This window comes from Thermobia domestica, chromosome 9, assembly GCF_964235325.1.
Source record: "Thermobia domestica chromosome 9, izTheDome1.hap1.1, whole genome shotgun sequence".
Classification (NCBI taxonomy): Eukaryota; Metazoa; Arthropoda; class Insecta; order Zygentoma; family Lepismatidae; genus Thermobia; species Thermobia domestica.
In genome coordinates this window covers 204,371,403-204,383,216 of record NC_137462.1, presented here as the reverse complement: position 1 = coordinate 204,383,216, position 11,814 = coordinate 204,371,403, and the positions used below count along the sequence as shown (strand labels likewise).

General features: G+C 36.3%; 1 protein-coding gene across 2 annotated transcripts in view; it reads right to left on the bottom strand.

Annotated features, from left to right (window-relative positions):
* Positions 1–576: 576 nt before the first annotated feature.
* Positions 577–11,814, bottom strand: part of Xpd (general transcription and DNA repair factor IIH helicase subunit Xpd) — a 75,956-nt gene continuing 64,718 nt past the window's right edge. Inside the window, exons 14-15 of one of the 2 annotated variants that reach the window (XM_081725767.1) lie at positions 9,154–9,252; positions 577–1,193 (exon numbers count right to left, since the gene is read on the bottom strand). In XM_081725767.1, the coding sequence (XP_081581893.1) occupies positions 1,059–1,193; positions 9,154–9,252 (234 nt within the window). In that variant the 3' untranslated portion in view covers positions 577–1,058. Of the gene's footprint in view, positions 1,194–9,153; positions 9,267–11,814 lie in introns of both variants that reach the window. The other variant, XM_081725768.1, reaches the window with a different exon arrangement.

Below are 11,814 nucleotides of genomic sequence, written 5' to 3'. Positions count from 1 at the left end.
TTACGTAAATTTTCTAGTTCCAAATTTAAAATGATTTAAATTTAACAAGGAAAATCAACACTTGTGTACCAAATGAAAGCATAAAAAATTTATATTAGCACACCACATTTTCGGCCATGTCAAAACAATTAGATATTTATTTGAACAGAGCTTCTAACTACTTGTGAGAAGATTCTACATACTGACAATTTTTTAGTATGGTTAGTTTTCTTTTCTTTCATTTTGTAGTAATTTATGAAGAAGTAAAACCTTAAGAATTTTTTCCTGACACCCAAATCACATTTTTTTTTTTTTTTTTCCAAACTCAACTTTCGATTTTCAGTCCTTACGTAGAGAGCTTCGAATACATTTCTATCAACGATGACTATCTATATGAAACCTGAATGTGTTTACAACATTTATGAAATGTCTAATTACAAGCAAATACAGAGAGAAAAAGAAGAACTTTTCTGTTCTCTGTAAAACTACATCAGAAATAGAAGATTCAATGTTCATTTATTTTCTCCATCTTGTTAGCCCCTTTTACTGTTATTTAGGTGTAACTGTTTTATATAAGGAAACTAAGTAGAACGAAAACAAAAATATACGGAGAAAGAAACTTTTTCTTGTTTATTGTATTGTAGTTATTGGTTAAACAGAAAAATATGAGCTTATGTACAAAACCTATAGCTACATTAATAAATAAAAAAACATAGAAACATCACAGATCTATTTACATTTTTTTTTTTTTTTTTTAAACAATGTATAAGTAAATCTCACTCCATACCACTTTTACAAGACTGGTGGTAGCACGTATTTTAGTTTTAACATGACGCAATCAAATACACTACCGAAGAACGATATACACGTACACTAAAACCTTTGGTTATTAGGTTTAAAATCCAACTTTTCTCGAGTATATCAAGAACATTTGGTCTTCACATGATAATATTCTTCACTTGATTACAAACGTACTAATTTTGGAAACTGTTCTGTAGCAATGATTTGTACTTTCAGCCATACACAGAAAAAAAGTATTTTCGTATAATTCAAAACCTTACAATAAATCACACTGCACTTTAAGCCTGTTGTGCTCGTTGCTGTATTTTTTGCATTTCTTCACTCTGCAACTGTTCCAATGTAAGCAGAGAAATTCCCAGCTGGTCCTCTCGAGTAAATGGTTGAGCCATCTGACGCAGCCATCTTTTGGCAATCTAAAATTACATTTTAAACAAATGTTAAAAATTTGGGTAATTATTCATGTATGAAATTACTTATCATCATCTACCACGAATTGTTTAAAAATCTTAAAAGAAAACTGATTCTATCTTGACTATACTAAACTAAATTTTGAGTTTAAAATCCCTTGCAACAGCGGGGATATATGAGACGGGATCTACTGATTAACGTGGAATCTGAACCGCATGAGCTCCCGCTGGGAATCGAACCCGGGTCCCCCATGCCAAAGGCGCGTACGCTAACCGCTTAGCCAAGAAGGAGCTCTGCTCCTATCTTGAATCCCAGATTAGAGCATCATAACAGCATACTGTTTCAGGCTATATTTGGATCTTTTTCAATGGATCTTTATAATTGTTATTAGTGACAACACATTCTACCTGACACTTTACAATTATCGCAACTACAGCAGAGACTACCTGCTTTCAGATGTGAAACACATTTCTGGCTTATAATTACCTCCTACATGATTCAGTGTTTACATCATCAATCAAAATAATTTTCATGAAGTTTGGATTGAACTAACTTTTTGCTCTCTACAAAGTTTTCATATTGAATCATGGGATTTTCTGGATGAATACAACATATACCATATTTTAGTGAGTGGTGTAGCAATAAAAGATGTACTGAAACAGGGTACAAAAATGACCTGAAATATTATGCTATTCATTCTCAAAATTCAGGAAGCAATTTTTTTGTAATATTAAATATCATCCACTAACTTCCATAAGTAAATCTATGTTTTAAAAAAGATTTACATAAATAGCATTATATTGAATGAGGAAAAAGAAACATAAGACAATACATATACGTAAGATTTGTACACTAAACCTGAAGTAATATGTGTCTATGCTTTTGTTTCCTATAACAATACAGCATTTATATAATTTTCGGATCATCTTATATTAACATTTTAACAGTCTTTTTCTGCCATGAAATTATCTTAGCCAAGATAATGCAGTACTGTAATAACAATACCATAACACTGACTTGCATATATATGAAGTAAAAGCTTTAAAAATAGCTTTAAAAACGCAAAGGGCAAACTTCACTCCGGTTCTTCGCTGTCACATTTATTAAAAGTTACAGAAGGAAAAACATAATTCTGCATCAGGGTATCTGACCTTTTTATCATTTGTTATCTACATAACTGTAAGGTTTCATATTTTAAAGACTGTATCGTTTAATATAAATACAACTTCCCCTCCCCAAAATAGGTGGCGGGAGTGTGCATATAGTTGCCACAGCATAGTATTGAATCGTGTGAAGGTAGTAAAGCAGTTGGTGTAGTTTTTGTGTTGAAAGTTTGAATACGAAAGAAAATGCGGGACCTTTCCGCAGAGAAGAGAAAAATCCATCGTGGACGGATGGTATACCACTAAAGGACTAATCTATATACAATTGGCAAAACTGGAAGGGGTAAAAATGTTGGTACAGTGCAAACGGAAATTAGAAAATATGGTGAGGAGTATACTTTCAACGACAAATTCCGACCTGGACGAAAACCAGGCCCAGTGAACATGAAATTAAAAAAAAAAAAGAAGCTATTGAAGGCGTTTGCCTCCAAAAATGAACTCTCTGTGCGAGATGTTGCCCAAAAGTTCGCAACATCTACCGGAATGGTGCAGCGTGTCAAACGGAGACATAACCTAATAACTTACAAAAAAGCAAAAAACACCTAAAAGTAGTGCAGGACAGGAAGTAGCCGTTAAAACACGCGTAAGAAATTTGTACAACTCTATTCTATCCAAAACAAATGTGTGTGAGATTATGGATGACGAAACGTAGGTCAAATTGGACTGTAGACCACTGCCTGGTCCCCAATATTACACTATTCGTAAAGGTTTAATTGTCAACAAAGCTGACAAATCAATTGCGACTGCAAAATTTGCCAAAAAGGTTTTGGTCTGGCAAGCAATGTGCGAATGTGGAATTAAATCATGTGCATTTTTTATAAACCAAACAATGACAGGCGATCTGCATGTCCGCGAGTGCCTAAATAAGCGACTTTTACCAATACCGCGTAAACAAAGTGTTAAAACATTATTTTGGCCTGACTTAACGACGTGTCATTATGAACATTAGCAATGCAATGGTATCGGAACCACGATGTTAATGTTGTGAGCAGAAAGATGAATCCACCAAATTGCCCAGAGTTGCGTCTCATAACACAATTCCGGGCTTTAATGAAAGCCAAACTGCGAAAAAGTGTTCGTCCTGCTATTTCAGAGATGCAGTTTCGTTCAGACTGGAACAGAGTTGCCAGGACCTTTACTGACGCTGAGGTTTCGGAAAGAAGGTTTACCAAATAGCCAGACCTGTTTAAGTTGTGTTCAGCATACATGTATCGTTTGTGTAGATTACGAAGTGTGTTTTGTTATAACTTTCATGTACCCTTCAGACATATTATTTTTGCAGTATTTTGTGTGTGTATTTATATTACACGATACAGCCTTTACGTTTCATGATACTGAAAGAACCCGTAAAATTACATATAAACTAATAAAAATCTCCGATTTTAAAAATTGTGGACACACAATCTTTTATCTGAACTATAAACTATGAATAAAAAAATGTAAGGATCCCCACATCACGACAAGAGCACATATCAACACAGCACGTGCTATTGATTGTCAACAGCCTAGCAGACAAGAAGCCGACACGAAAAGCACCGAAGAACGCCGAAAGAAGACGGACCTCATGGAAGGACCCGAAGAGGACAGATAAAAACCGGACCACCGAGGGACCCAGCATCAGTCGACCAACTGATCGCTTAACCTTTACCTTCCTATGTCGCTGTGGATTAGGAGCACCTCTTCCTTACCCTATGTCGCACTGGATTAGGGATCCCATCTTAAACTTATAATCCTAATCTAACCTACAACCTGGTAAGTGTTCTGAAAACTGCCATGAGTGGAAGGGGCACCCAGCAAAACATTTAATATTCCTTCACTTGGTCATTGAGGAAGAGACATTGAATTAGAAACAATTGTATTTATTATATTTTGTAATAAAACTTGAAGGGAAAAGCAAGTAACATTACCTCCTCGTTCTCATACATTCACACAAGTGGCAGGAAAGAAAAAATAGGAAAGACAAGGAATTGTTGTATATAACATTACTTCCTGGAATACGCGAAAAACACAGGTTAAATACTCTCGACCAGAAGATAGAAGTAAACAAAATGACAATTTTAATTTCAAATCCCAATGGCAATAGTGTCACTTTAAAAAAGAATATACCAGTGGTGGTTCTTGAGGAAGGGCACGAAGTCTCTCTCAACGCCCTAGAAGAACCATTTTTTTTTTTTTTTATTTTAGAAAAAGCGTATCAGTTTAAGACAGAAGAGGAAACGGAAGAACGCCTAAAATACACGAAAACACTTTTTAGTAAAGAGCTCTTTGACGTTAACCCCGACCTGGACAAAGAGCAAAAACAAGCAGTTTATGACTTATTGTTTAAATATAGAGACGTTTTTACGTATGCTCCTGACGACATCGTACATTTTAGGGGATACGTTTATAAAATTAGGATTTTTAAATCTGCCGTATTCCACAACCGTTCCCCACCAATTCCATTCACACATCAGAAGTCAGGTAGATAAACAGATTCAAGACCTTATCAAGGCAAAAATAGTCAGGCCTACAGACAATAATGAATTTTGTTCTCCACTTCTGGTGCTCAAAAAGCCTAATACGAAAGAATTTCAGATAGTTCTCAATCTACAGAAATGTAACAGTTATACCAAGTATTTTATCGGTGCCATTTCAATCACAGAGGAGGTTCTAAACTCTGTAAAGGACAAAACCTTCATAACTGTCGATCTCTTGAATTCATACTTCCAAATTTTGTGTCATCCTAAGAGCCGCAAATACATGACCTTCGAGATCAATCATACGAATTTTTGAGGTGTACGATGGGCCATTGTACATCAAGTAAGAGCTTGTTCCTTGCCACGAGTATGATTTTGGAAGGACTACCCGATAGAATTACAAATTTTGCAGACGACCTTGTCAGCAGCTCATATAATTTTCCACAACACCTGCAGGATTTAGATTTATTATTTCAGAAGCTTAGGAAACACGATTTTCGGGCATCACCCAAGAAGACACACATTGGCTACCAGGAGCTTAACGTATAAGGACACCTTGTTAGTGGGGAATCCATTAAAATATCTCCAAAGAGCTAAGAAGATACGAAATTTTAAGACTACAAAGCGAATTCTCAAAAGCTTTATCGGCCTATGTTCATACCTTAGGGCGCACATCAAAGACTTTACAATAAAAATTGAGCCTTTCCAGCAATTAGTAACATCTACATCTAAATTTAAATGGACAGAGAAGCACGATGTTCTTTTTGAACAATTGAAAGACGACATATTAAACGCCCCATGACTCGCTCATTTTGACGACTCGCTAGAAATCCGCGTCTATAGTGATAGTAGTCAAACTCAGTACTCGCTTGCCATGACCCAAAAACCGACACTGAGAAGGTTGTTGCTTATTGTTGTTGAAGACTGACAAAAACGGAAGAGAAAGCTAGCATATGGCAAAAAGAGTTGTACGCACTCATATACACATTGCGCAAATTTCCCTACTTTTTACTAAACAGAAAATTCAATTTATACGTAGAGGCAAAGTGAATAGCGACGATGAACACACAACCTGACAAAGTCGGAAAATACACATGATATAAGCTATTCTTAGCTGATTACGATTTTGATATACAGTATTTACCGGGGTCCAAACATCCAGCGGACATCATCAGTAGGCTCGAACAAACCCAAGATATTAGGAAAGAAGAGGGAAAAGAAGAAAATGGCGATGAAATGGGTGAAGACTACCATGTTTTAAATTGAATGGTCTTCAAGTCAATATTGTAGAAGCAGGAGATAACGAGCTTTTACCAAACATCGCAAGAGAACAGCGTAATGACACTTACAAAGACATCATTTCTGTTTTAGAGGGGAAGGAGCCGGACAAGATCTCCACGGTTAGATCAGCAAGATTTTTTTTTTTTTTTTTTTGTCTCCAAAAAGGCATCTTATATAGGAAACAAAACCATCCTGATTATGGCTTACTATATCTCTTATGTATACCGAAGTCGCTAGCCAATTTGTGGTTCACAACCTTCCACCGCCAGGCGACCAACCCGCATTTTGGGTTTTCAAAATCGTACAAAACCGCCATCAAGAAATTTTATATGTCGTATCTCAAAAACTATCTTGCTCACAAAATACGTACGTGCGAGGATTACCAACGTTTAAAGTAACTATCGCAAAAGAAGCAGGCCGAATTACTACATCACCCGGTAGGAGAGATAGCAACATGGATCTATGACGAACTCGGACCTTTCCCAAGTAGAGAAGGAAGAAATAAATACATACTAGTAGCCACGGAACTAGCCACACGATATGTGCTCGCAAAAACAGTACACGCCATAAACGCGGAAAATATAGAGAAATTTTTGGAACATGATATTATCCTCAAATTTGGAGCATTTACAACGTTGTATTGGGATCAGCATCCAGTACATGGAGCAACTCGTTTACAAAATTTAGCGCAGAAGTACGATTTCGTCTATAAGTCTCACCCGCATATAATCATGGTTCCAATGGATTAGTAAAACAGACCAATAAAATCATACAGAATTGTCTTAAGTTTTTTGTACAAGAACACCATACGGACTGGAACAGATGGGTACAGCATGTTATTTTTGGCATCAATACTTACGTACAAGGAGGGACCAAATATTCAGCAAGCTTCTATTTGATTACGAACCTAGGATCCCGACAGAATGTACACTCGCATCAAGACAACATATACAAATTGACAGAGATAAACTAGCGGCCATCAGGAAGAAAGTACGAAGTAACCTGGAGCAGGCATATAACAAACAAAAGCAGTTTTACGATAAGCGCCATAGACAGACAACTTATAATCCAGGAAACCTTGTTTTGGTATATTATCCCACAAGAAAGATTGGTTTACCTGAACATTTTACCGTTCACTACGAAGGCCCGGCACGAATCTTGGAGAAGCTTAATTCAAACTTATATCGAGTCGAATTACCATCTAAATTCAAGCACAGAATTCAAGAAATTGCGATCGGCCGTTTGAGGCCATTCTACACGGACCAAACTGAGGAAACACAAACTTAAGAAGAAAGAGGCACAAATATAAAAACAAGAATATAACAAAAGTCCAAATACTCACCGCGAACAGAAGAAGGGCCAACAACAAAAGAAACGAAAAAAAACAACAAAAAAAACAAAAAAAAAACGAAAGATGCACTAACATAAAATTGCACTTCTTTATTATTTCAATTATAAGCTCTATCTCATTCTGTTATTTAACTTCGCTACATTAGTATTTCCGTTCTACTCGCAAACTGCAAGATCATTTTTTCTTTCTTTTTTAGTCTCAAAAGTCATTAATCCTTGCAAGGTCGAAATACAATGCTTTCTTGTTTCCAACATCGCTTCTTCAATACGAAGTACATGAATGCTTATTACGTCATTTTTTCTCCTTATACAGGATGTTCATAAAATCAGGCTCTTGACAACATTATACAGAGTGACCAGAAATTCACATTTTCTATTTTTTCTTTTTTAAAAGAAAAATTTCCAAATTCCAAAACCGATTATTCTCCTTTCTTTCATTCTCACAACAATAATTATTTGTGCCTCATCTTTCGTAAATCCCGTTACAAAACAACACTTAACCAGTCAGCGCCTACTCCTACTGAAGTGAGACTTAACCGATATAGACTACTGTGAACTGTGAGATTCAACCAATACAGATTATGGGTATCGGATGTGACGACAACCTACATACTGTTACCAATAACAAGCATCATCACACAATACCCACAATTAGTGAACTTGTATATATTTATTAATCACAGTGATATCACTTCTGCCCACTTTGAGGGAAATGATCTGCTTTGATCCTGCTTAGCTGGGATGGAACTAAAAGTGTTATTGTCATTATATGTATATTTCGCAACAAGTGTTCTTATTGTGATTTTTTCAGTATTTTATAGTGTTCATAAGTGTTTTCTAGTGTCTAAAACATATCTCCAAGTGTGTCAGTGTTATGGTGCAGTTACCTTTCACTAATAACAATTGTGTGTTTTTCTCCAAAATAATCTTCCAGATTATTTTTTTCCAGTGTGGGGGTGTAAGGATTCCCACATCACGACAAGAGCACATGTCAACACAACACATGCTATTGATTGTCAACAGCCTAGCAGACAAGAAGCCGACACGAAAGGCACCGAGGAACACCGAAAGAAGACGGACCTCACGGAAGGACCCGGAGGACAGATAAAAGCCGGACCACCGAGGGACCCAGCATCAGTCGACCAGTGATCGCCTAACCTTTACCTTCCTGTGTCGCTGTGGACTAAGAGTAACTCTTCCTTACCCTATGTCGTACTAGATTAGGGATCCCATCTTAAACTTATAATCCTAATCTAACCTACAACCTGGTCAGTGTTCTGAAAACTACCATGAGTGGAAGGGGCACCCGGCAAAACATTTAATATTCCTTCACTTGGTCACTGAGGAAGAGACACTGAATTAGAAACACTTGTATTTATTATATTTTGTAATAAAACTTGGTGAAGGGAAAAGACACCCGGACCATCATTTGACTTTACTTATAAAAACATTGTGATATAGTGTCACTTTAGCTATTATTCTTTTATATCAGAGAAGTTTTACATATATATTTATAAAAACTTACAACCCACTTATTTCTTTAATAAGCTGGCTGTATTCTCTCACCTTTACTCCGGACAATTTAGTAGTTTGGCTTGAACGGTTACACAAAATTTATATTTATTTGATTTTACTTGTACCTATGGATAAGAACAGACATTTTAAAGACAAGGAAGTGGCCAGGATTTTTGAGGTAGCAAAATTAATAAATATACCTGAACAGCTTCTTCCGTCGATAAATTACACATAGAGTCCTTCAGATGCTCTTGTATCCATTTCGGCAATTTCGACCGTTTGTCTGCTCTGGCAAATCTCTGTGAATGAAAAACTAACACTCATGAGATATATAGTGAAGCACAGTAACAGAACAACCGCAATGAACTTTTCTGAAGTTCAAAGTTCTTGCCATGGTGAAGCACATTCCAAAATAAAGTACGACCAGTAAGTTCAAATCAAAAAACATTACATCTGTTTTGCACATATAAACCTACATTCAAAATAATATCTACATCTTTGATTATATTTACTAAATCATTCGCAGGAATACAATTTCAAACAACACAACGCTATCTGTTGCACTCGGCTATGGATACATTATGCCATTATACCATTTTTGTATTGTCACTCACGTCTTAAACCTGAATTCGCTTTCCCTCATTTAATTATATTTTCAACTCGAGATGACACCACGACGCATATCTGTGATTCGATACATTGTATGCAGTCTCGGTCTGGTCTTCACATTTATATATATATATATATATATATATATATATACTGGGAAAGACCAATAAGTAAAGCACACCAATATTTGTAGAAGAAAGTGTAATAGGTAATACATAGAGAACATATATACAAAGTAAAGGCTCATATTAAAGCTTCTTGACAACGCAGCCACCAAGTCTCTCCACACATTTCTCTCATTGTGTGCAAGTTTCCAAATACCCTGTACAAAGAAGTTCTTTTGTGAGCACGACCATCTGCGCACAAGCGATTTAACTTTATCATTGGAACTGAAATGTAAGTCGGCCAAGAATTTATTAATCGAGCCGAGAAGGTGCCAGATCAGGACTGTATGGTGAGTCAGGAGTGCCCACAAGCGAGTTTTGAGGTGCAGATTGCGCCTAAGTGTGGGGAAGAGGACTTTTCATTGAAAATGGAAAACCAAACAACAATGGTAAATTTGTCGGGTTTCGCCCAATCCCTCGGAGAGATGGGCACCCTTGCGGCGCGTGCTCGCGCACTTCCAGCCAAACTTCTAGAACAGAAGCAGGAACACAGAGCTTGAGTTATCATGAAAAGAGTTTGACATTTTCAACATTAATGTTAGCGAGTCTGTCACAAAACGCACGATCGCAACTTCGTCAATTCTGTTTCATACGATGGAGCATTCACGGCAGCACCGCGTAGAACTCCTTGATGTTAGAAAATAATAAATTTTATTGCTTTAATTTGTTTATGTGTGTATGTATTCGTGTCTACTGTTGTTCTCAGATGTTCGCTTTCTCGGGACCAAGGTGCGTTTGAGTATATCACCAGTTTAACCAGCTACAAGTCTATGTGGCCATCACAGAAAAGTAGCTCGCAACCGGGGATGCACTCACTCGTTCCATAGTCATGGGAGAAAGGATCGAACTCAGAAGACCTGCCCTACAAGTGTATTATCTAAATGAAGTTTGCGCAACGGAAAAAAAAAAAAATATAAATAAACTCGAAAATTTGGAAAGTAAATAAAAAAATAAATCTCAGGATTCGTGACATTCACTGATGGGTTCCCCGTAACGTTTCACTCATATCATTTTCCCCTCGATGATTCATTATCGGATTGACAGGAAGACGCACTATTGATCTCGACTAAATCATGTTTTACTATTTAAAAAAAAATCTACTCTACTGTATCTCTGTTATATGGAATAAAACATAATTGTCCACCTGAAGCTTTACTTGTTTTACCGAAGCTTTATACAGACGGTTTACATTGAGTTTAGGGGCACAACAATACATCGCATTACACTTTACAGAATCATTTTTACCGTGCGTGTCACAATTCGTGACCAACCATTTACAATATCACATGCACACCTACTCTCATGACTTTCAAATTTTATTTCACATATTCCCAATATTTATTACTTTTATTAAATAGTTACTCATTCTCGACTATCTTCAGGAAAGTGCCTCTCATTGGCATTCATATCTTTCATTTAAAAAAAAATCTTACGTTTTAGCTGTTCACAGCAGCTACAATTACTAGGCACCCTTTTTCTTATATTTATTCATTTCTTGCCTACACATTTTACAACAAAATACACATGAAATCACTAAATCCTTAACCTACACTAACCTAAGACACATTCACACTACACACTCACACCAACAAAATTATTTTATCACGTAAAAACGCTTTGGTTGGCAGTCCAGGCCACATTTCCTTTAATGAGATTCTGTTACAAAAAAAAAAAAAAGTTATATGAATGTTCGCACGGTGTAGAAAACCAATTGCCCCTATCGGAAATTTATGACAAAACGACCCATCATGCTTCTTTTATCAAAGTACAGCTTCGGTTTCTTTCTCATACTTCACGGATACGTTAAGGTTAAAAAAAAAACGTTTTAAAAGAATAAAATATATTGAATATATGTTCTACACTGGAGAATGTCATTCCTATCCTAGTTGGTTAGCGTTGTTCTAATGTCCAGCCAAATGATGCATAGCCAAATAAAAAAAAAATCACAACAATAATAAAGAATACTGCATATAGCCTTTCACAAGATTTTTGCTTTCTTCGAATAACAGGAATTTCGATGGTCACTCTAAATGAAAATTTTACACTTGCATGTATATTCCGTCAGTATTTGCTCTGCCTGTTATTTCC